The sequence below is a fragment of the Neocloeon triangulifer genome, unplaced genomic scaffold, assembly GCF_031216515.1.
Source record: "Neocloeon triangulifer isolate White Clay Creek 2 clone unplaced genomic scaffold, ASM3121651v1 ptg000012l, whole genome shotgun sequence".
NCBI lineage: Eukaryota > Metazoa > Arthropoda > Insecta > Ephemeroptera > Baetidae > Neocloeon > Neocloeon triangulifer.
The window spans coordinates 14,718,926-14,741,942 of NW_026775554.1; the positions used below are offsets into that span (position 1 = coordinate 14,718,926).

A 23,017-nucleotide genomic window follows, 5' to 3' on the forward strand; every position below is an offset into this window, starting at 1 on the left:
AATTAAATCCGCACGAGAATCTGTTTTTTCCGCACCGTCTGCTGCGAGCTGTAAATTTCGGAATTAAAGAGCGTGCCGGTCAAGAACCCGGCTCATTACTATTCACCGGCAATAAATCGGAAAATTATATTCCTCAATGAATTTCCCGCCGTTGTTGCAAATGGGTGTGTCGGCCGTAAAAAGCAAGAGTTATGGGCAAACGCCCGTGGGGAGAGATGCGCGGAGTGTTTTGAATGAAAAAAAAATGTATATAAATTTACGCCATCAAGTCCCGCAAATGCTCAACTTTCGGACACAGCAGTGAGCGGAGTAGAAAAATTTATATTTCAGCAGCACCGGGTTTTATCTTTATTAATCAAACGGTCGGGTTTCATCACCGTCTCGCTTCGAGGAATCATTTAATTCTGAATGCAACGGCTTCATTTTTTTTTTAAATTATATATATCATTCGTGTCAATCTGATTGGTCCTCTTTGATATTAATGAAGAAGGATATTATTAAATTATCCAATTTTTTTGGCTGGCCTGGCGTTTAGTTGATTTATTTCCAATTATTTCCAAATCTATTAGTGTCATTTTCCGTGTCATTTCCAATTAAGATTCTCACCTACGGAATTAGGGAATTACAACACTGATTTCAAGCGAAAGCAAATTACGTCACATTTTCTATAGCACGCGATCTACCGGGATTAATAAAAACTCATAACAAGTTTAGGTAAATTAATTGATCAACCGACGACTTATGTCAACTTTCGAGATCATTTCCGAAATTCCACCTGTGGTGCTAATCGTTCAAGTTTTATACAACCGGTCGGGATTTTCTAACGTTTGAAGCGAAATGGAAAGTGGTATTTTGCCCAGAGGTCGAAATTTTTTGATCTAGGGCGAGAAAGTTTGTTTGTTGCAAAGTTTTTTATGCGAGGAATTTGTGCAGCGGCCGCTATATTTTAGATACTAAAGTGTCGAGACGCTCGCGGGGCCGTTGATCTCCGCTCTGCTGCTTATTGCTTCACAGACATGATATTTGAAAGGTTGAATAATATTATGGCCGTTCTTTGCACACCAGCCGAGGATATAAAAATATAAAGTGCATGAGCGCGAGTGAGACTCTCATCGTCAGCCGGGTTTTATATATTCACTCGGCGTGATTGAGATCATCTTTTTCTCATTACTTTCGATTGCAAGTTCACGGTCGAAATCCTCATCCAATAAAAATTACTCTCTCGTGATCCTTTTAAACACAGCAAAACGAGGCCAGGATTGGAAAGACGGCCAATAAAATTCATGTCTCTCGTTCTCTGTTTCTTTGGTTTTTATGGACATTTTTTCGGTTTCAATTTCTACAAATAAAAATGATTTCGGCTCTATACTATATCATTTTTTTATTAATGTAATGTTACTACATTGAGCACAATTGAATGGCATTTACAGTATTATCTTATTTAAAGACGCAATATAATTTCAGAACGTGCAAAACAATGTCATCACTGTCATCAGTATCCTTTAGGAAACACAAAATTGATTCGTGTAACCATCAGAGCACCATAAGTATATATCCTATATATAATACTTTTTTTCTACACATTTTTTTTAAAATTTGTTAAATTAATAAAATGCATAAAATAATCACAAATATTAACGGAAATAAATACATTAAATAAAATTTTTTGATTAAAATTAAAAAATATAATTCTAATTTTTACTTATTTTTTATAAAAAAATCAACAATGATTTATTTTTTAAACAAAATGGTAATAATTATAATAAAAAAAAATAAACAAATTATAGAGACGGCAGAGCGCGTCGAAATTTCAATAAATAATGGACCAATTTTATTGCACAGTTACGTTCGAAGCCCTCTTTACGACTTCCTCTTTCGAGAAGAAAAGAGACATGACAATAACGAATTTCACTCTCGTGTGGGCATCACCGGTGAATCATTAATATTCAATTTCACAGGATGAGCTGCTCCTCTCGCGCGCAGTGAAAGCATCCCATTTTGTCAGCAGCCAACAATAATGCTGCGTTTTAATTCATTTGCATCGCCTCGGGTCACCTTTTGAGATTCCGAACGACCTTTTCACGATGATCAGCCTTTCGTCAGAATAAATTGATGCTACTCACTCCAATACAAAAACGTACAATGCAAATGAATGCAGATTTTTCGTGCGGGGGTCATTCAACCGAATACAGGTGCAATTTATTTATCTTCTTTTTTATATAGATGGGGCCGAGCATGTGTGTGGTTTGGAAACAGTACACAATGCACGTTCGCAAATATCAGAGGCAATAAAAAAGTACGATTTCACTTTTTTCCGGTCACGATTTTTACATAACGCAAAAAAATCGCACGTAGTCACACACGTGGAGCCCAAATAAATCGCCGGACTTGGACGATTTACTTTAATATTTATGCGATTTAAACTGGTGACGTCAACTGCGAATACGCCTTTTAAAACGAGGAGAATTTCCTTGAGCCGTTGGCATGAATGGAAATGCCCCGGGATTAATTTTATCGCAAAGTTTTCCTCGGTCGAGCAAGGTGATTCAGTGAGCGCGAATTATTTTCCAAGAAGGGTTAGCCTTTTAAAAATGGCCGATAACGAGAGACGCGCAATTATTTTCCAGAGCGTGTGCTGTAATTTCGGCCGAAATCAATCGAACCAGCCGCGTAATTACACAGCTCGACGCGCGAATTTCGCGTTTTCAATCTAGCGCAATTTTTGCCACCGAGCTGCCGCCGCCGTCCTTGAAACGTGACGACCCGAGTGAAAATCGAAGAGGAGCAAACAAAAATCCGAGTGAGGCACGTACGCCTATCCAGAAGGAAAAGAAAACCTTAGAAGAATGGTCATTACTCGCCGTAATCGAAATCGTGCGTGGGTTGAAGGAGCTCTTCAGCACCACTTGCTAATTTCCCCAGCAGGTGAAAGAAAATTGCCAAAATTTACTTTATAATTTCTGCGTTTATTGGCGTGGGAACTTTCAATAAAAAAAAGATAGATAAACATCCGGCTGAATTCCGAAAATCTCTTCCGTCATTTTCTTCGCTCTCTCATTATATAAAAAAAAAATTGGCCGGCGGTCAATTTGTAGCGATGAGACGGCGCGGCAGCTCCCAAATTTGGTCCTTGTCGGAATTGAAAAATGAAAGTTGATGTATGCATAATTCGGCGTGATGACTTTTTCGGCGCGTGGTGTCGGATTGAAAAGCAGCATCTCATCTTTTCATAGGAGGGGATCAGTGACCGGCCGGCCGGTCGCGGCTGCTGCCGAGAGGAAAAAATCGCCCGAGGGGCACGCCCATGCTGCTGCTTTTTCGGCGTCGCGGAATGTTAATCTCACTTTTATAAAATGTGTACTAATGACGAGCGAGTGGCGAGAGCTCATTGCTTTCGCACATGATCATCATTTTCTGCGAGCCTTTTCAAAGCGGCCACTTTTGCGCCGACTTAATCTCCAGTGGTTATATTATCTGATTTTTTTTACTCGCAATTTTTTTATTGCCGCCGTCTGCGATCTGACAAAGTGATGACGGCTATAATAAAAACGGCTGCTTTTCAAATATTTTATACGTTTTCAAATCGCAGTACATACAAAGTGTATTGACACGTGACGTGCTCGGAAGCCGCAGCTTTTTTGAACGGGTTGAAACACACAGAGTGCAATTGGCGTGCGGTTTCTTGGCCTGCAATTTGGCCAATTTTCCCATACCAAATGATTCACTCACACCGCTCCGAAAGCACACCACTTTCGGCCAAATTGAATTTTTGCTGTGCGGTTTCGAAATGGCTTACGCAAGTTGAGAGACTTGCATATATGTTTGCAAAGAATTAACAGCATTCTATACTTGTATTGAAGAAGAAAAAAAGCAGAATTTGCGAAACGTTTGTGTTTACTCTTTTAATTTTTCTTAAAAGCTTTTCGCGCTCGTCTTTGTTTGTCCTTCCCGGCGCCTCATCAATCGACTCGAGAAAAACGCCAAGTACAAATATAAAGAAAAAAATATATTTCCCAAGCATTGCGTCTCAGAAAGGAACAACCTTGACGAAGAGCTGCAAACAAATTAAGTTTCCTGTCCGAAATGCACGTCGTCGATGAATTAAATTAATCGAAAATTCCCGCAACCGGTTATTAAAATGCACACGGAGTTAATTACCTGTGGAAAATCAACAACAGTGTATTTTCATTATATTATAAAATATCGCACCGGCTGCATTTTATTTCGAAAACTCACGATTCTCGCGAATAAATTATTCGGAGGCATATCAAAATGAGGAGGCTCTTCCTGTTACAATTACTATCGGAGGCCATGCTCCGTCGAATCTGGACCAAGGAAATCTTTGTATCCTTGCTGAGGAGAACAGCTCGGGGCGCTTCACGTTCCAACATATGGGTAATAAAAGGGGCGATGACAAATATTCGTAGGAGGTCGATTCACTCACGGAGAAACAATTGACTTTCGCGATGACAAATAATAAAATGCGGGATTTAATAAGAGAAAGCATCCGATAATTATATATTCGAGTCGCTCATTATAAGTACGGGCGGAACCGAATGAACATTTTATACTATTTTTTTGTCGCATCTCTCAAGAGTCGATGACACACGTGCAGGGCAAGCAAGTTGAAAGCAAGAGTGAGCTTTTGATCAAGTACAAAAAGAAAGAATGAATGAATTAGAAAATTTTATAATGATCACACAGCTGCGCTCATTCTGGGAACGGACACGCCTTATTTCTGACACAAAAAGTGCGCATACACGAGGAAAAATTCCTGGAAAATTACTACCTTTGAATTAAAATAAAATTATATGATAATTTTTTAATATGTAAATCGTTACATCAACGCCAATTCCGCGAAGGAAAAATTTTTATTAGTTGCAGTGTGCCATATTTTTTGTTTCAGCGTCCCATTGTTCGGAAAGAGGCGCAGGAGCAGATTCTCATCGGCCGTCTGTATGTAATTAGAGAACTGCCGCGACTATAATTATGTAATTTCGGGCGCGCTAATCTTTTTTCTAGCCTCGAAGATGCTGGAACGAAAAATTCCAGAGCTTCGCTGCAGAAAAAAATTTGTAAAACAAGCAAATTGGCGAATTGAGGCCAATTTTCAGTAGTCAGTTTTTCTCAAACTGTTTTGTTTATTATTGTTTGGCAGTTAAATTTAATCAGCAAAAGACCTTAGGAAGGTCGCTCTCGATCAATCTATTAATGGGCTGCGGCTGCCAATGCGTGTTATTGTGACAACACCTCAGGGATATTTCCAGCACCTGCACCGCCGTGACGCCACATAATGTTTTTGCGCAACACTTGGTTGTGCGTCGACCATATTACAATGCTGGCTGTGTGAGAGTGCATTTGATTTTATTGAATTTTTATGTTCGCGGAACGTTGAGAGGAAAACGTTCGCGTACAATTTGACAAATGTGAAATGACGATCAGATAAGGAAAGGACATTTTTGCATGCTTTTGTAATTCTTGAGAAACACATACTTGCACCTGCTGGTTTGGTTTTTCGCCAAGAGCAGAGAAAGAATTCACGGGCTGGAGGGTTTTTGCATCACACTCGACGCCGAATTCAAGAGGAATTATTATGGCCGCGCGGCATTTTCAAAACCGCATACATTCGCGATTGTTACAGCACCTGATTATGATAATCTTTCTTTACAAGTGGGAAAGAAAGTGAGAGCGCCCCGCGGGTCGTCGCGTTTGATAAGATTGTTGCATCACGGATATGAATACGTCGCTTTTTATGAACCAAAAAAAAAATCCAATCCAATTTTGATTAAAGAAATTTATAAAAATTGAATGTCATATAAATTTATTAAGTTATTAAATATGATATCATAAATCAACACTGAAAGTTATAACTAGAGGAAAATAATGAAACTCATAAAAGATTTAAAATTCCTTTCAAATTACGTTGATTTTTTTTTCTTCGAACTCAAATGAGCAATTTGGTATGTGTGTAAATCCAGGACAGAAAAATAAAATTTAATCATCATGGTCACTTTTTGCCAAACATTTATAAATAGTTTATTAAGGAAATTTTCCAGGAATTACCTGAAGGCCGAAGCTAGAGCCTTGTTTATACATGAGTTGTTTGAAAGGGAATTGGAACAAGCGGAGATGATGAGGAGTCTATTAGATAATCGCGATTAAATGCTCCAGTGGCTCAAAACAACGCACCGTTTGAGTGGCGCGAAAATCGTGCACGTGACGCTATAGCAGAAATAAGTATAAGCCCATAAAATTGTGGGACGTTTCGTTAGAGGACGCGTAGGGGACGAAATGCGCGAAATTTCAAGAATTTTCTGACACCCATAGGCGGCCCGAGTCAAGGCGAGCCACTCTTGATTATAATAATAAACAACATCTCTTTCTTGCTAATAAACGAAAAGCAAAGCTGACCCATCCGCGTTTCATTCCGCACAATTTTTCTTCGCCAATACGCGGTTTGAAGTAAAAGGAAACCTGTTCCCTGCATACATTTGATTAATTAAAAAATTCTCTTCGGACGAGCAGCTTTCTCAAAATTACGCTAGTTTTGTGAAAAAATCTTACTGTTTGATGCCAAGGACGAAATTTGCAGCTTACCTAAAACAGAGAGAGAAAAAAATTCGGGTTACTAAGGTGTGTTGGATCGAATGGCTAGGCATAAATTTGACCTCTGACAAAGTCACGTAAAAAAAAATAATAATTCGCCTAGTCCATAGCTAAGGAATCTCATCTGCTAAGCGTCTCGTCATCATCGCCATAAAAGCAATTATACCTATTGGCTGTGGCCAAACACACAAAAAGGTCCGCGCCTGGTGACCTTGCAGGCTGAAGGAGATTGCGTCACTGATCAAACCACTCGGCTCGCTTGATCTCCTCCGCACCAGTAAAAATTAAAAGAAAAAAAATATGAAATAAAATGCACTCCAGCATTTAAATAAAGAGAAAAATTTATACTTGTCGATTGAATTAAATTTTGTGGCGCAAAAAGTGCGCACGTGCGACTCGATTTTCGCAGCGATCTTATTCAAAGAGAACAACTCCCATTCACGGGCGCACCTTTCGCCCAAATAATATTTGTCCAGCGTGAGCGGTGGAGTAAAAGAAAGAGGAGGAAAATGCGGAGAAAGAAACTGCGCAGTTTCCAAAAGGACATAATTTTTACTTCACTCTCGGCTTGTTTGTGTAAAATATTGTATTATTGTCAAGAAAGACAAGGTACAAGGTATTGTTTTTTTTTCCGAACAAGATGACAAGAAAATCGATTGCTCAAGATTTGCACTAGCGGTTAATACAGGTCGCGCATAAAAGAGTGGACGCGTGCGAGTTACACGCACCGCTTATATGGTCATAGTTCCTCTCGCACACTTCGTTATCGCGAGAGTACGCGAGTGTAAATAAATAATACAAGCACGTGTGGGCTCCGCTTATCACTGGGAGGCGAGGATGCGTTTCCTTGTGTAATTCATTGCGATGGTGAATTCGAATTAGGAAGTTGCTGCATTTTTCTGGCCGCCTAATAATGGACAGGTGACTCAGAGTGGCTCTAATTTTGGAGCACATTTCTTTCCGGCAAACAATTGAAGAAATCGTCTTTTTTTACTGTGACAATAGTTGTATTAAAGTTGCTATTTGAATAGTTATTAGTTTTAGCTAAATGTCATTTTTCAACTGAAGAACACATCTTTAAGAAAATAAAATGAAAACTGTATTACTATACATTTATAATATACAAATAATGTTTAATAGTTTTATCATTCATTTAATTACAATTTTAAATTTTATTTTATTTAAATTTTATTAATTAATTGTTTTAATTAAATATTATATTTTAAATATGAGCACATCAATAACTAATTCATTAAAGTTTTATATTTTACAGAAAATAACTAATAAATTAGTATGCTACCCCATATAAATTATTAATTTAACACCAATAGATAATATTTATGGTTAGCTTGCTCATTCTCTTTTTATAATTTTCAAATTGATTTTGTAGATATTAAGATCATATCTAAGAAAGTAGAGAAAAATATATTTCATGTACAGCATTGAGCAAAATTATTATGCAACAAAATATTCATTTATAATATTTTGGAATCAAATATATTCTTTATTCAAAATATAATTAAAGATTTCAGAAGAGCGTCTCTTTAATTTTAAGTTATTGGCAACGTTTGCAGCTTGCAATAATCAAGGCCACCTGTCCCAGTAAGGCAAGGATTTATTAATTATTCCTATTGATGCCCTGCGTGCCAAGACCTAGAGACCAGCTACCATAAGGTCGCAAGTCGTCACTTGTGAGCTATTTTAAATTCAATCAGAGTTCTAATTGCTTTGCAAAACCAAAACAAGGCAGTTTCATTGTCAGTGCATTGAATTTCTAAAGACCACGGCCGTATTTAGGACGCTACGGTGCATTGCATTGCATATGTGATAATCACGCATATGATTTAAATTCCTCCATTTTTTATAAATCAAATTAAAAAGATTTTTAGATATATTATGCTGTTAAATAAAATTGATTTTCCTGAATGAATGACCCAAATCAATGCGTGAATGTTTTAATTAAAAAATTTCCTTGTACCTGTTCGGGCATGTGCGGGCTCCTGGTGGCCAGGACGAGTCTCTGCTCGAGTCCAGGGTAGGGAATGGCCGACGTATCCCTGAAGCCCTTTTCCTCAGCCCCTCCGTACTTGGTCGGCGGCATGTTTTTTTGGCACCCAAATCACAACACAGCGTAATCCAGCATTTCAGAGAAAATCCACGGCCAACTTAATGCAGGTTAAGGACGCGTGCACTGATTTTGATATGCAAAATTAACCAAAGCACACACGGCGGGCACTCGCGGCACGATTATTGCGAGCGGCGACTGCGGACTGACGCGATTCGCACGAGCAATCTCTCGGCAATGATTCAACACACAAGTGAGTGAGTGTGTCTTTCTCGCGAGGCCTACACACGCTCTCAACCTACTCCAGTGTGCATAAATGCCGCCTTCACCATCACTCCGCGCGGAGCGTACGCGGGAGGTGGAACCGCGGCGGCGGATTATGGCGTCATCACCCACACACTCATCCTGCGCAAGAATCCGACAAGTGCCTAGTTCTCTTTCCCGGCAATTCTTTTATTTTTATCTCGGGCGAATTATTTTTGCAAACACGGGCGACGCTTTTATGGCGGCGATTTTTTTGCCACACGGTTTTATGGCCGCCCAGCTAGAGATAGATAGACTAGCGCGGCCGCGGTAATTTATTCATGCGCGGCTTAGGTGTGGCCCGCGAGTTGGTCCAGCGCGAAACGACCAGTGTTTGGCGAAACTGCGCGCCTCCCTATCTTTTTAATTTGCTGGAATGTGTGGCTTGTGTAATTGATACACACGCACTTTTGAGATTTGGCCAGAGATTTTCTCTTCCCGCATAGGTGTGAAAATAAAACGCAGAAATATAATTCCTTTCTACATAATTTTACGAAAGGAGTCTAAAGCGGTTTTTCCTCTCCATATTAAATGATTTCTATATAAAATTGCATCTAAAAATAATTTAAAATTCCAAACTTTTGTTATGATAACTTTGATATTTTTTACAGATCAGTGAATTTCACGATAAATAAAATTCTAATTTATTTACATTTTTTCAGTAAAATTCTTGTGGAAATTTTTTTATTAATAATTTGTGCGCATTGACTTGATTTAATTTTAAGAGGCTGTGAATTTCTTTTTATTTGAATAGATAAATAAATAAATATTTTAATGTTGTTAATACTTAAAAAGTTTAATAATTTTAAAATAAAATCTATTGATCCAAAAGTATCTTCAAGGTCGAATCGAATATAATCTAGGAACTCCTCAACTTAATTTATAAATTATTTATGCTAATTCCCTGATATTTTTAACGTTATATTATTATTCTTCTTCCTATAGCGCTAGATTATACAGAACCTTGTGTCATATTGTAAAAGGCATCATCAGATTTCAAAACCACAACATGGCAGACTGATTGAAAATTCTAATCCAATTACGGGCAGCATTCATTCATCAAAAGTTCCGATTATTCATTTGACGCTCGCCGACCAAAGCCATCACGAATAAATAAATAATCTTTTTTTCCGATCTCGCGCAGGGCAGCTTGTTATTTTTTTTTTCGATCATGCAGCTGAGAGACCTTGGTGCTCGCGCATTAGGCAAATTGCGCTCGATGCTGGAAATAATTTGTCACGATATCGCGGTGATGAGCATCATGCCTTTTTTTTTTAAATAAAAATGCACTTCCAAGCAAATATATAATTTTCCAATTTCCAATTCGATGCGTATCAACGGTGCAAGATTCGCAGGTTGGCACCTGAGAACTCTCAAGATTATTATTTGTTATTTCATCCGACTTATTGGTAATGACAGAGTATAGTGTGCGGAAAGGTCAGGGCTTTTCCTCACCAGCAGGCAACCTGATCTGCCAAGGTTTTATTCTCTTCTGCGGCAATTTGCCACCGAAGCAGTGTCCTTTGTTTTGACTATTTCTGCTGCTGGACAAAGGAGCAGCACACGTTTGTGGAGAGGAGCCTTGAAAAGAGCCATTTATAAAAAAAATACAGCATAATGTGCCATTTATAGTTTATAGGAAGCAGAGTGCATAGTAAAAAATGATTTCCTTCCTTTTCTGCCAGCTTTTGTCAGAACGTAAATAATCAAATAAAGAAATGTTCACACATAGCTGAGTAGCGTCAGCTGAAAACAAAAGTGCCTTGTGGAATATAATTGAGATAGCAAAGGAAGTGCATAAAGGATGAGCAGCAATAAAACGTATTTTTTTTTAGTATCGCGTTGACACGCCAGCTATTTTGAGGTAATTAACTCGCTCTTTGTTTACGCCCACGGAATTTTTTTATTTCTCTTTTAATGGACAAATCCACTTTCATTTTAATCTCGACGAGTTATTTTTTGATAAAACAAATTCAGTCGTTTATATTCCTGAGTATACATACGGAGGAATGCGTTTTGAATTTCAAAAGGCTGCTGACAAAAAGCTCTTCTCTCGATACAATACAAACTGGTTTCGTCCTTAGAGAGAGGCGAATTTTACAAAGAAGAAGGAGTTTGAAGAGGAAAAAAATTATCGCGTATATTATACGCCGCAGGAGAGAAATATAAATGCAAATTTCGTGCGGCTTGTGAATGAGAAATATATGTTCTTTGGATTTTGCGAATACTATCAGGGAATAAAGGCTTGGTCCTTTTTAATTCCTCTTCGCTGCGGAGATAAAAACACTCGCATCCGCCCCTTTATCCCTTGTTAGTCCGTTGTGCGAAACATATTCGCGAGAGAGTCTTGTCCGCTTTTGACCATTTTATATCGCTGCCCAGCTGGGGTTTCGTGTAAAAACATAAATTTTGCCTTTCGCAGAGAGAGTGAAAAATAAACAGCATCTTCAAAAATGTATAAATAAACGACGGTGCTTTTGGACTGATGAATATTTAAACATAAGAGATGCACGCACGCATTCTCTGAAAAAGGTGTATTTTGTAGCCGTCGTAATTTTACTGCCCGTTTTATACCTTTGGAACGAAATTCCTAATTAGTGCTGAGAAAAAGCGCAGGGGGCAGCGAATCGGCTATTTTATATGATCCGAGCAGCTTCTGTTTGAAAATAAAAATCGACAACTCTTTTTACAACCGCGGCACATTGAACCCCTGAAGAAGAAAATAAAATATTTTATTAGAATAAAGAAATGAATAATTACATGACCAATGAATTCTGACCAAGACGAATTGCTCAAATGCACATTTTTACTGTACAATCAGGGAGATGTGTAATTAATCTGACCTCTAATTGCAATTAAGTGCTATTCGATAATGAAACTTGGTTTTGTTCGATACGAATAATTACCCTTGATTTATCGCTCTTCAATTCTCTCCGCATGTGCAATACCCCGTCGGCTGATTGCACCGGCAGAGTACGTACCCGTATATAACAATTGCAGGAATGAATGAAGAAATAAAATTTTCCCGACACGGCCGTTACATTCAATTAACCACTGTAATGAGCGGCGAATAAATATATAAAATATACCGTGAGGAAACCTTCTTTGCACGGCGCAGGGACCTTTTTACAACCCACAAAGGTTAGGCCACCTTCGTAATTAGCGCCGGGTATAAATCAGGCCAAAAATGCAGTTAATTACGAATTTAACAAGTCACTTGCGGTTTCGCGCGCGGACAATCAAGGTTGAGCGCGACGATTTCTGCGGCTAATAACTCATTCGGCATTGGCCGGTCATAAACAATTTATATCATAGCAGGGGACACGACCTCATTTTACTTATAAAAAAATTGAGCCGAAACGAAAACGAAATCCATTCGGCCAGCAGGAATGTGTCTTGGGTCTTGGCTCGCACAAGAATTAATTTTCTCCGTCTGCAAGCGAGGTTAACGATCCTTTGCTTCTTCAGCAGCCTCTCTTTAAATTGAACCAATTTATTTTGTACGTGTATGTACATAGACCGATACAAATCCACGCACACCGTGTCGCTCTCTCGCATTCATGTGGTTTGTTTTAAGCTGCGAGAAAGATGCTGCTTGTTTTTTTCTCTCTCTCTCGTTTCGTGCCTCGGCCGGCACAAATAATAAAATAAGGAAGTTATGCGCGGCGATAAAAGTTGACAACGCCGAGTGCCGAAAAGATTTCAATCGCCAGTTGTAAATTCTGCGTGTGAATGTATAAAATAAAAGCAGTGCGTATCGCAATGAACTTCAATAACTTTCGCTTGCTGACGAGGAATTGAAAAAAAAACTCTTTCTTGACCACAATTTTCGCTTGGTTAGCTTCCAAAGTGTAATTAATTAGGAAATAATTGCGGTTTTCGGTAATTTCAGAATAAAATATCCCAACGAGCCGTATAAGACAATTTAGAAGTTTTGAAAGAAAGCGTTTGATGAGCTTGAAACGCACTCGCCCTTGAAATGAAGTTCTAGAAATAGAAATAATGCAGCCACTTTTATTACTTCTCCAGACCAAAAGTTTTTCCACTCGAGTCCAACTGAAGTATTTGAAACTGTTAACAAGGAATAGAGCCAGGACCAAATGCTCCCAAACGGTTCATGTTTAAAAAAGCTCTTCAGAAAATATAAATAATTTATTTTACATAATGTAAGCACTAAGGCCGTCTCTTAATTCTGTCGGGCTTGCTTTTGGTTTTATGAAAATAAATTATTTCGAGATAAAAACGAAGCGCCGCGTGTCTATCTGGCGTGCACTCTCCTTAGGAAAATCGACCGGACACTTTATTTTTTTAATCCGAGTTCGGGCGCGAGGTGTGCTTTTAATGTATAATAACAGCATCGGTGAAGATGAGAGAGAATAAGGCGACACATCGAGCACCTGTGTGACCTTTTCTCACTTAAACTTGGGCAGAGAAGTACGCGTTGCTGGAGGTCACTTGGTGGACAAACATGGGCGTGCATCTTTTTCCTTTGATGGGAAATATGGAATTAAAACTGGACGTGAGTGACTTTGAGCAGCGTGCTAGGAAAATTCCTTATTCAAAGAGCAATCTGTGTATTTGTGATTGAACGGCACGATATTTCCAACCAAGGATTCCCAGCGAGATCGCGAGTGTTGATTTACAGGAAACTGAAATTCGTTCCATTTATTGTGGAAAATCGTATAAAAATGATTCAAAGAACAAATTTTGTACTTTATTTGTCTGCCCTCCATTGTCAGGCGAATCCTTGACTTTTTATGTTCCGAGCATGTCACTCAAAAATAAGTTGTTGACTTTATGCATTTTCCTCCCGAAATCGTAGCCAGACTGCCGCAAAAATGAATGGGTGTCTGGGAACCTCTGGCAACAATGCGCATTCTGAGGTGACAGGGAATAAAATATAATAGTTTCATATTATAGGATATATTTGCCATCGCTTTAGTGACTGGTCTATTATTCACCTAAATAGAAGAAATTAGTCACGGAATCCGCTTCACCTGCCTGACAGTCAAGGTGACTCAGGCGCGAGAGAGGAAGATGAGCGGCGGCGGCGGAATTTCGTTTAAAGAGCTCCAGCGTGAGTCAAGCAAGCCGGGTACAAAAATAATTTCGTTGTTGTCGCGGCTATTTTTGGTTAATCAACATTCCTTAATTGAAAACGAAATTAAAATGCTCTGGTGAGAATAGAAAGAGCTATTTTCTAGTCAGGGTGGAGTCTAAATTTTTTAAGACTTTTTTTCCTTAGTGAAATGTTTTAAACAAGATTGAGTTCTGAATGTTGGTAAGTTCTTATTTTATTTTAAGAAATTAATATTTTTATCCAAGGCTGAGACCCTGATTTTCAGATTTGTGTATCAAATGCCACTGTCGTGACTCTGAAATAAAAATTTGAGTCACTTTACTGGGGATTTTGAGCAAAATTTTAATTTCCTCATTGCTTTAGTTCACAGTGCGATTCAAATCTGTGAACTGGCTGCTAAAATGTGTATCCAATTTAAGTGGGAAGTGATACATGCGCCGCACTTCATAAATTCCGGCGCAAATTATCGTTTACAAGCGGCGAAGAGCAAGTGCTGCAGCCAATATAGATAAATTCCAATATTTCCAAGAAAGCCAACAATCGTGCCTCTCTCTTATTTCACGTGCTGTTTTTATTGGCGAGTTTTCTTTCCACAACCGGCAGCATCAAGATCTGCATGCGCGAGTAATTAGAATTACACTTGTTTCGTATTATGCATATTATTGCGCGCTGCCGGGTCATTCCTCCGTGCCGCAGCCAGGAAGAAGAAGAAGTCTTGAGCTGGCGAACGATACTTTTATTTATGTTGAAGAAATGCAAAGTCTTTGCAAAGAGAGCAAGTTGCTGCGCTGCTCTGATGCGATTATCGGAGCGTGCGAATGGAAAAATAAACTGAAAATATCAAAAGCCTTCAAGCTCATTGACACGCAAATTTGAACTATAATCGAGTGTTGGCTAAGGTTGAATGCATAAAATCCTCCATATTTGGACGTCAATAGTTAGTTAAAATAATTACACGCTGCAACAGTTTATCATTTTTATAAATTTCATGGACACATATCAAGGCATTTTATAGTTTATTTAAACTTTGTTTATTAATTTTTTAAAGAATTTGAAAGAATTAAGATAAAAATTTAAAATATAGAGAGAGCATGTTCTGGAAAATTAATTGTTACAGTCAAGAATGCGTTCTTAATGAAACATTGTGTTTAAATTTTCCCTGCCCGAGGTGAGCTCTATATTTTAATTATTGCTCTCTTGCCAAAGAGATTAATTGCACATACAAAGAGACCTTCGCGTGTGGATTTTGCTCATAGGCAGAGACAAATGAATTAAAAAATCTGCTGTGAAATCTCGCCTTTAATTAATTAGTGTCATTACCCCTGGTGTTGCTTTTGCTATATAACTTGCCTGTGGAATCACGCGATTCGAGTTTGTATGTGTGTGTGTGAGTCTGCGACACGAATTTCCCAGCGGAAACCTCGCTCTCGGAGGAAACTCGAGCTCGTTCTTGAGAGGCGTGTATTACGCCTCATATGTGTTTTTTAAGTAAATAAAACGCACGGCGGCAGATACGACGACGAGAGGCAGTGTGTGTATTTTTTCCATTATTTGAACGCAGCTTTTTCTCTCTCATCTGCTCTCGTTCTTTCTTATCTTGGTTCCCTTATTCTTTACAAAAATATACACACCAGCGCGGCACTTTTTTGTATACGAGAGCCGGCCGGCGTCTCTGTCTCTTGGAACTGCGCCGACGAGATGCTTCAATTCTTTTTATCCACGGCCGCCGCTGGTGGTCTCGGATTATTTCAATTTTTTGCCCCGTTCATTACTCATTCTAATTACTCTCTATTGCTTAATCTTGTTTGTGATATTAAATTTCGTGCACATTAAAAAGGTGATTAAGATTGAATCTCGAGCATATTAAGAGTCTGAAGATTAATGCACGCTCTTTGTGCCTGGGCATTAGCATAATTTTCAAATTAAAATGTCGATTAATTGCCATTGATTAAGGCAATGTGGTTCAGTTTGAAACAAATTTTATTTGTTTTAAAGAAAAAAAATCTGCACTGGGAGCGGTGATGGTTGATAATGCAGGAGCAGATCAGCAGAGAGTCCCTTTCTGATTTTTACTGTTTTCTTTTTTACTCCAGGGATTTTTTTAATTTATTTTTTTTTAATATCAATAATATTAAAGCATTTTTTTCTGAAAACATACACATAAAATAGAACAAGCTGATTGATATTTATGAAATTGGTATCGAAAAAGTATATCAATCAAATTTAAATATTAAAAGTTTCTTCTGGAAGAATAACAAAAATATCAAATTACCTTGTCACCAGCAGTGCAAACCCAAACGAACTGTGCCAACGGTGCCGAAAAACTGCTGACAAAATCCACGGCAAACTGGGCTGTCCGCTTTTTTTTTGTTGTTGCGTAAACTGTACTTTGTTCTCCGCAAGCAAATTAAATTTCTAAATAATCACTGCTGCCTCTTCTGAATGCAAATGACGACGCGAAGAAGAAGAAGTGTCACTGCGAGCACAATAAAACAAAACAGAAATCCTGCACGTTTCTGGGCCGAGTTAATTGAAAGGATTGTCTCTTTCCTCGCGTAAAGATTATCCCGATGCTGCAACCGGCGACGCACAAACACACTTGTTCTCCGGCGAGAGTTGATACCGAAACTGAATTGTTCAGGCGCGCCGTTGGATTTCAAACGCGCATCACACTCTCCTCTCTCGAAATATGCCGGCTCGCCGCGTAGTGGCCGCGCCGCGAACTTCTTTTCACTCTCTCTGCCCGCCGAAAGATGTATGATTTTGGGCTCGGAGCTCCGAAAGCCATCATATTTTATATCCGTGGTGGTATGGGCGCTTTTTAGTTGGAATCTATTCGAGATAAAATGTCTATAAAAACGACACCGGGAGCGAAAAGCATTAAAACGTGCGTGCTGATTTATATTATGCAGGAAACGAGTCGATGGAGTTTTTCGGTAGTTTTTATCTGCGAAAGGTTTTTGCACTTCTTGATGTCAGTCAGTCTGTCTTTCGGCAGTGAAAGTTAATCAATATTCATTAACAAGACGTTGACCCGCGAGGATCATTTTTGAACTTTCAGTAAAAAGGATTTATTAAATAAAATGAAAAATTTTGAGTGTTCATTTAGTTTCTGAATAAAATTTACCAAAAGCTGTGTTCGTGTTGCCAAATAAGAATTTAAGAGCTTCTTTTTATATTCCCATTGGATGACTTAAATACTATAAAATTAACAAAAATTTATTTAATAATAGTTTTTTACATCTTAAAATTAAGGATTTGAAAATAAAAATTTATTAATAAATTTAAAAAATTCCAATTGACATGTTAAATTGACTTTTTACAAAGAATTTGAGGAATTTCATTTGTTAAAAAGTTTATAGCCACGACATTTCGTCCCTATCTAATGCATTAAATGGAGCATTTTACTGCTTTGGAGGAAGAATGCACGTCACTGAGTTTCGGCTCGTTGGGTTTTTGAATAGTAAAATTCCTTTTATCAGGCTGAATTTTTCCCTCTCCTATATGCGACGTGAAGGGGGCGAATAGGCAAGGAGATCACAAGTAGGAAAGGTTATTTCTATTTGTAGTCGAACGGCCTCAACTTTTATAGCCGCAGCTGCGATATCAAAATAAAGTGCAAAGCTCCTTTAAACCGGGCCATTAAGTCTCTAACAAAGTGAGAGCTGAGAGAAAAAAAAATGCAGAACAGGAAGAATTCGTTTTTTTTTTTAATCATGCCGGTAGATGAAATTTGACCCCAGGATAAAGTCTGTAAAAGATTTTTCATCTTTGAGCTTCATTTCCTGACGGCATTCCGCTCTCGTTTGAAACAAAAGAGCCGCTTGTTCGCTGCTTTTTTGGTGCTCGGAGGAATCTGCTGGTCTTTTTGCGTGCGAGCACATTAGACAAAAGCGGCGGGTAATAAAGGAGATACACTTTCTCGTGCAAATTACACGTTTGCCCGCAGCGGCTAGTTCGTTTAACTAGCCAAAAAATGACGAAGCATGATTTTATTTGGGATATATAACTGGATCAATTTAACGAGAGTGGCAAACTGGACTCTCAATTATTAAAAAAAAAATATCTGCTTAAGATAATAATGTGATGTAAAAAAAAAAAATAATAAGCAATAAAACCACCGTTTTCACTGTAACTTCCGCAATTTGCAATTTTTTTCTTCTTTGCTTTTCACACTTCACATTTTATTTTTAAATTTTGTTCTTTTTGGCCTCAAGACATGATTCTTTAAGTTAAAATTTAAGGGAAAAAATCGAAAAAATTATTGTCAAAACGTTGATGTTATTTTTTCAAGAAGAAAATAATAAAAATACAATTGACAATATATTTTTGACACACAAATAAGAGCAGATTAGTTGAAATTTCCGCGTGCTTGCTCTGCTCACGTCGCCAGAAACATCCTCGGGTGATGTAGTGAGACATGTACTCACCCCTTAACGCAGGGTGATGTAGTGAGACATGTACTCACCCCTTAACGCACCTTACTATGTTCGAGACACTTGTCATGTTCGTCTGGCAGACGGTGGCGTCGACATTATTATTGGGGCCAGACGCCTGGCGTGCATCATATCAGCGAAAAGCAGCGTGTTGCACCACTCGAGGGACGAAAAAAAAATACGCTCGGGGTGCACAGACCCAAAACAAGCGGGCGCCTCTAAGCTGCAGCCACGCTTTCCACTTAAATTTATAACACCCCTGCTGGCCCCGGCTGGGAAAGGTCAAAATAATAGAAAAATTCTCTAGATTTATGAGGATGGCCACGGTTTCTGATTTCCATACCAAGCTGGAATCCCGCCGGTTCCTTATTGAATTTTTTTTCTTCCATTTATATTTAATTTAACTCGGCGTGTAATTGAATTTCCAGATCGTGTGTGGGAGTCGACAGAGGAAGTGAGATGTTTCTCTCGTTTTCTGCTTTCTGTGGACCCGAAATTAGAATGCTCGTTTTTTTATTTATTTACATAAAAGGAGTCAGCACCCCATACGAGCTGCTCGTTTGTTTGTGAGGAGTGTTAATTTGGGCAACAAACCATACACAAAACTCTCGCTCGGCAACTGCCATTCTAAAAGCCACTTATTTTTATGGCATCCCCCTGGGAAGTCTTTTTCAGATAAAAACGCTCCTTCCCGACTGTGCTGGATGCAAAGTTTATGACCGTATTTGGGCAGCAAATATTTAGATTGATAAACCTTTTTAACCCTTCCCGAGAGACAAAAGAGATGGGGTCCCTCACATATAAGAAGAAAAAGAACAGGTCTAAAATTGTAATGCCTCTCCAGCAAGAGAGTATTATGGAAATTTCAATTTTGGTTAAATGACCAAACAGGTTTTGGAGAAAATGCAAATTTATTTCCTCTAGAAAATGAAAGGAATATATTTTTTTTAATACTAGCCCCCGTCATCGGCACCTTGAACCTCTTGATGAATTTATGTCCGCGATGATCGCGATCTTAAATTTTAATAATAATTCGTCTTTCTAGGAACGATATAAATCACTTCACCAGCTGCGTAATCTCTGCACGTTTGCGAATTCAAAAGAGTCAATTACCTCTCTTTGTGAGAGCGACCCGTCTCCTCCCTGCGTGCAGCGTTGCATCACCGCGGCATCAAAATAATACAATAATAATTCTGTGTATAGTGAATCGAAATTCGTTAATTTTTGCTCGCAGCGTCAGCCGAGAGAGCAGGGACCGATCTGATTCTCACTCGCGCAGCTTTACGGGTGATTTATTAGCGGTGACCTTGCGCCTCCCATTTGTCACCGTGACAGGGTGGAGTCTGCATAGCATTTTTTGTTCGCTGATCTGTGGCGATGCGCAGGCATTGTTAACCTTACGATTCGCCATTAGCCATCAAAGGGGTGTAACAAAGGGAAACGCCCCCGGCTCGTTCGAATTATAATTTCGCATGCAAACAATAATGACGGCTTAACTTTGTCCTCCTTTGAGCAAATTATTATTTTTATTATTATTACATGTTCACAACCGAAACAAAAATAAGGATGCCAGACGAATTGCATAACTGTTTATTATTTATTTGACCTTTCAAGTGCAGCACGTTTCAATGTATACTTTGCGAAAATCACGAATTTTTTTTATTATTTTTATTTTTGTCTTGCCGTGTGACACTTTGAACCCTCGTCGGTATGATGCTGATTTACATAAAATGGAAATAAGATTTAATCTGTCGAAACAATGGGCCGCATGCAGCTATGGCGCGGATAAAAAATTCGACGAGTGTGATTCGAGTGACAGCGGCTGCTCGTCCCTAAAATTTATAATACGTGTTGTAGGTGTGCTGTGTCGGTGTTTCTGGTATAAATGCATTCCGCGTGATGGTTCCTGGCCGACGGCGTGTTTATTTTAAACATTTGTGTGCGGTGGAAAAGCATTATTTCCAGTCTCGTAATGGAGGGGTCACATTACGGTTTCCTGATCAACGTGAGCCGGCATTTGACAACTTGTCATCGATTCTTCCAACGCATAATTTGAAGAATTTATTGACACTGTGACATTCACTTTTTTAACCAAAATCCTTCATTTATATAAACATATAGCCGAAAAGTCTTTAGATCATTTCCCACCAGACAAAATTATTTTTTATAGTTAATTTTTATTTTTAACTAAAAATAATTTTCAGAATCAACCATATAATTTTAAACAATCATTTCAAATTTTAAGATTTATTATAAATTTATTTTTTATCTCCAAAATTACAAATTTCGAGTGCTAAAATTAATTTATTTTGAAATAAAAAATTTGAATATTAATAAAATATTTATAAATTTTGATAAGCAATCTGCTTGCTTTATCAGTAGATTCTGACTCTGCTTTGGTCTCTTTTGCTCAAATTCACTCGCATCAAATCAACAAGAAAGCACAAATTAGGCAAGATAAGAAAAGAAACACCCCAAATCTTGAAATGCTAATTCTCCGTCTGATATCCTTTTCCCAGCACGCAGCACCAAAAGACCAAAAAACACATTTCGGCGCCTTCAGGTCGTGTGAGAGAGCATTTTTTTATTTTTCGATTTCCAGCAGCGTCTCTTTCTCACACTGGTGCTGCAAAGAAGCAGAGCACAAAAGAATCTCAACTCGTAAGGTCAAGGCGGCGAACGCATATGTGCACTTGACGCCGAAAGTTTTTTACTCCATTGACGGGCGCCAGTCTTTTATTCTTTTAACCCTTTTGTGATCGCGAAATCCCTTTGTCTTTGGCGGGCCGCTGCGGAGCCGTATTGTCCTGCCTGGCAAAAAATCTGGAGCATGGTCAACATTCCAAAAGGGAAACGCTTATAAATATTAATCAGGCTTCGATTTCGAGAGAGGTGTTTTATTTTATTAATATTTGTTTGTGATTGCGGCCGGTGGATTTAATTTATCATCATTGGGCGCGAGTGTACAGTCGCCACAGCAGATCGGAGAGAATTATTAATGGACGCACAAGGTGTGACCATGTCGAATTGGTAAATTAATTAAGTGGGCCTGCGCGCTGTTTTGAAGTACACGGGACGCTTTTTGTTTTTCTTGAACTGCTAAGCTGGCTCGGCCAAACAGGTGAATGGCCCTCGGTGAGACGAGCGTTGCCTAATGACTATCGCGCGGTACAAGTCAATAAATTAAGGCGGCGATTCAACCCTGCCCAAAATTAGAGCTGCTGACGATGATTATCGTCTGCTAGAGAGTGAGAGAGTGGGTTATAATGTTTGGCGTCTCTTTTATGGTCATTTGAATCGGATCGCGAATAAATCAAATGGGACAATCAAGGATTCCAATCGAAATTCACATGACTTTCCTAATTGCTCATTCTCAGCATCAAAACCTTAGAAATGGAAACCGTTATTTGAGATTTTTAAATAGAATACTTTTGCCTTTAATATAATGGCTTAATTAATAAAAATTACAAAAAAAATTATAATTAGTTCTGCTTCATTTAATTATTCATTTGACAATATTAGCCTATGAATATTAAAATAAAAGAGCAATAGTTAGTTTTCTTTCCAATACTAACCAAATTTTTCAAAGTAAAAATTAGTTTTAATTTTAAAGTTAAATTTTGCAAATTGGGCAAATATCAATTTTGTTATATAAAACTCATTTGACAAGTTTTGTTTTATTCAAGATATATTTTTTCTTTTTGGTTTTTGTGCACTTTGATAAATTCTTTTTACGAATCCTGAAGCTCCATATCAATTTGGGACGTGACATCATCTTTTGCCAGAGCAAATAAATAATCCTGGGCGTGCGAAATTGATTCATCATTCCGCAGCACACCGCCGGCAGCGCAGTAATATAATAATGCGATTTCCCGCGCTTGCTTTTGTCGACCGGAGAAAGAGATAAAAATGCAGAGACACGCGAGATGCAGCCCAGCAAACAACGCGACAATAACGAGAAAAATCATAATTCGGATTATAATGGTGCGTGGAATTTCTGGCTGCATATTTATTATTTACGCCCGAACGAAACGTGTTCCAGGAATCGCAGCATCGCTCTCGCTCGTATTATTTATTTTTAAGCAGCTTTTCATAGCCGTCGCATGTCAACCTTCGTCATTAGCGCGATGAGAGCTGCGGAGGCATTCGTGAAATTACAATAATAATGCATCTGGGCTGCAGTGTTAAAAGGATTACACAAGCGCAGCGTGATTCCGGCCGGGATCAACCATTGTTTCAGATTGCTGCGGATCGTGTTAAAAGTCTACACGGCGCGGTTGACATTGCACCGAGAGCGTGCATGTCACTTTCAATTTTCACGCTTGCGTGTTCGCCAATGAGCACCGGGTTCTCTAATTGCTTGCATGTCGCAGATCGTGTCTCCCTCACCGAATCCTGTTAAATTGTGACCGATTTTTATTATATGGAATAATCTCGATTGCAGAAATTCAGTTAAAAATTTTATTTCAAGAAATCAATATTATTTTTAATCTTTGAATGTAATATTTTTAAATCAAAGATATTTTC

At 38.5% G+C, this 23,017-nt stretch overlaps 1 protein-coding gene across 5 annotated transcripts in view; it reads right to left on the minus strand.

The window, feature by feature from the left end:
* LOC132198179 (rho GTPase-activating protein 20-like) overlaps positions 1 to 23,017 on the minus strand; it is a 204,856-nt gene that overhangs the window by 30,135 nt on the left and 151,704 nt on the right. Inside the window, exon 1 of one of the 5 annotated variants that reach the window (XM_059622041.1) lies at positions 8,585 to 8,943. The exons of the other annotated variants lie outside the window; for them this stretch is intronic. Coding sequence (XP_059478024.1) covers positions 8,585 to 8,707 — 123 coding nt within the window. The 5' untranslated portion in view covers positions 8,708 to 8,943. Of the gene's footprint in view, positions 1 to 8,584; positions 8,944 to 23,017 lie in introns of those variants that run through there. 5 annotated transcript variants of the gene reach the window in all.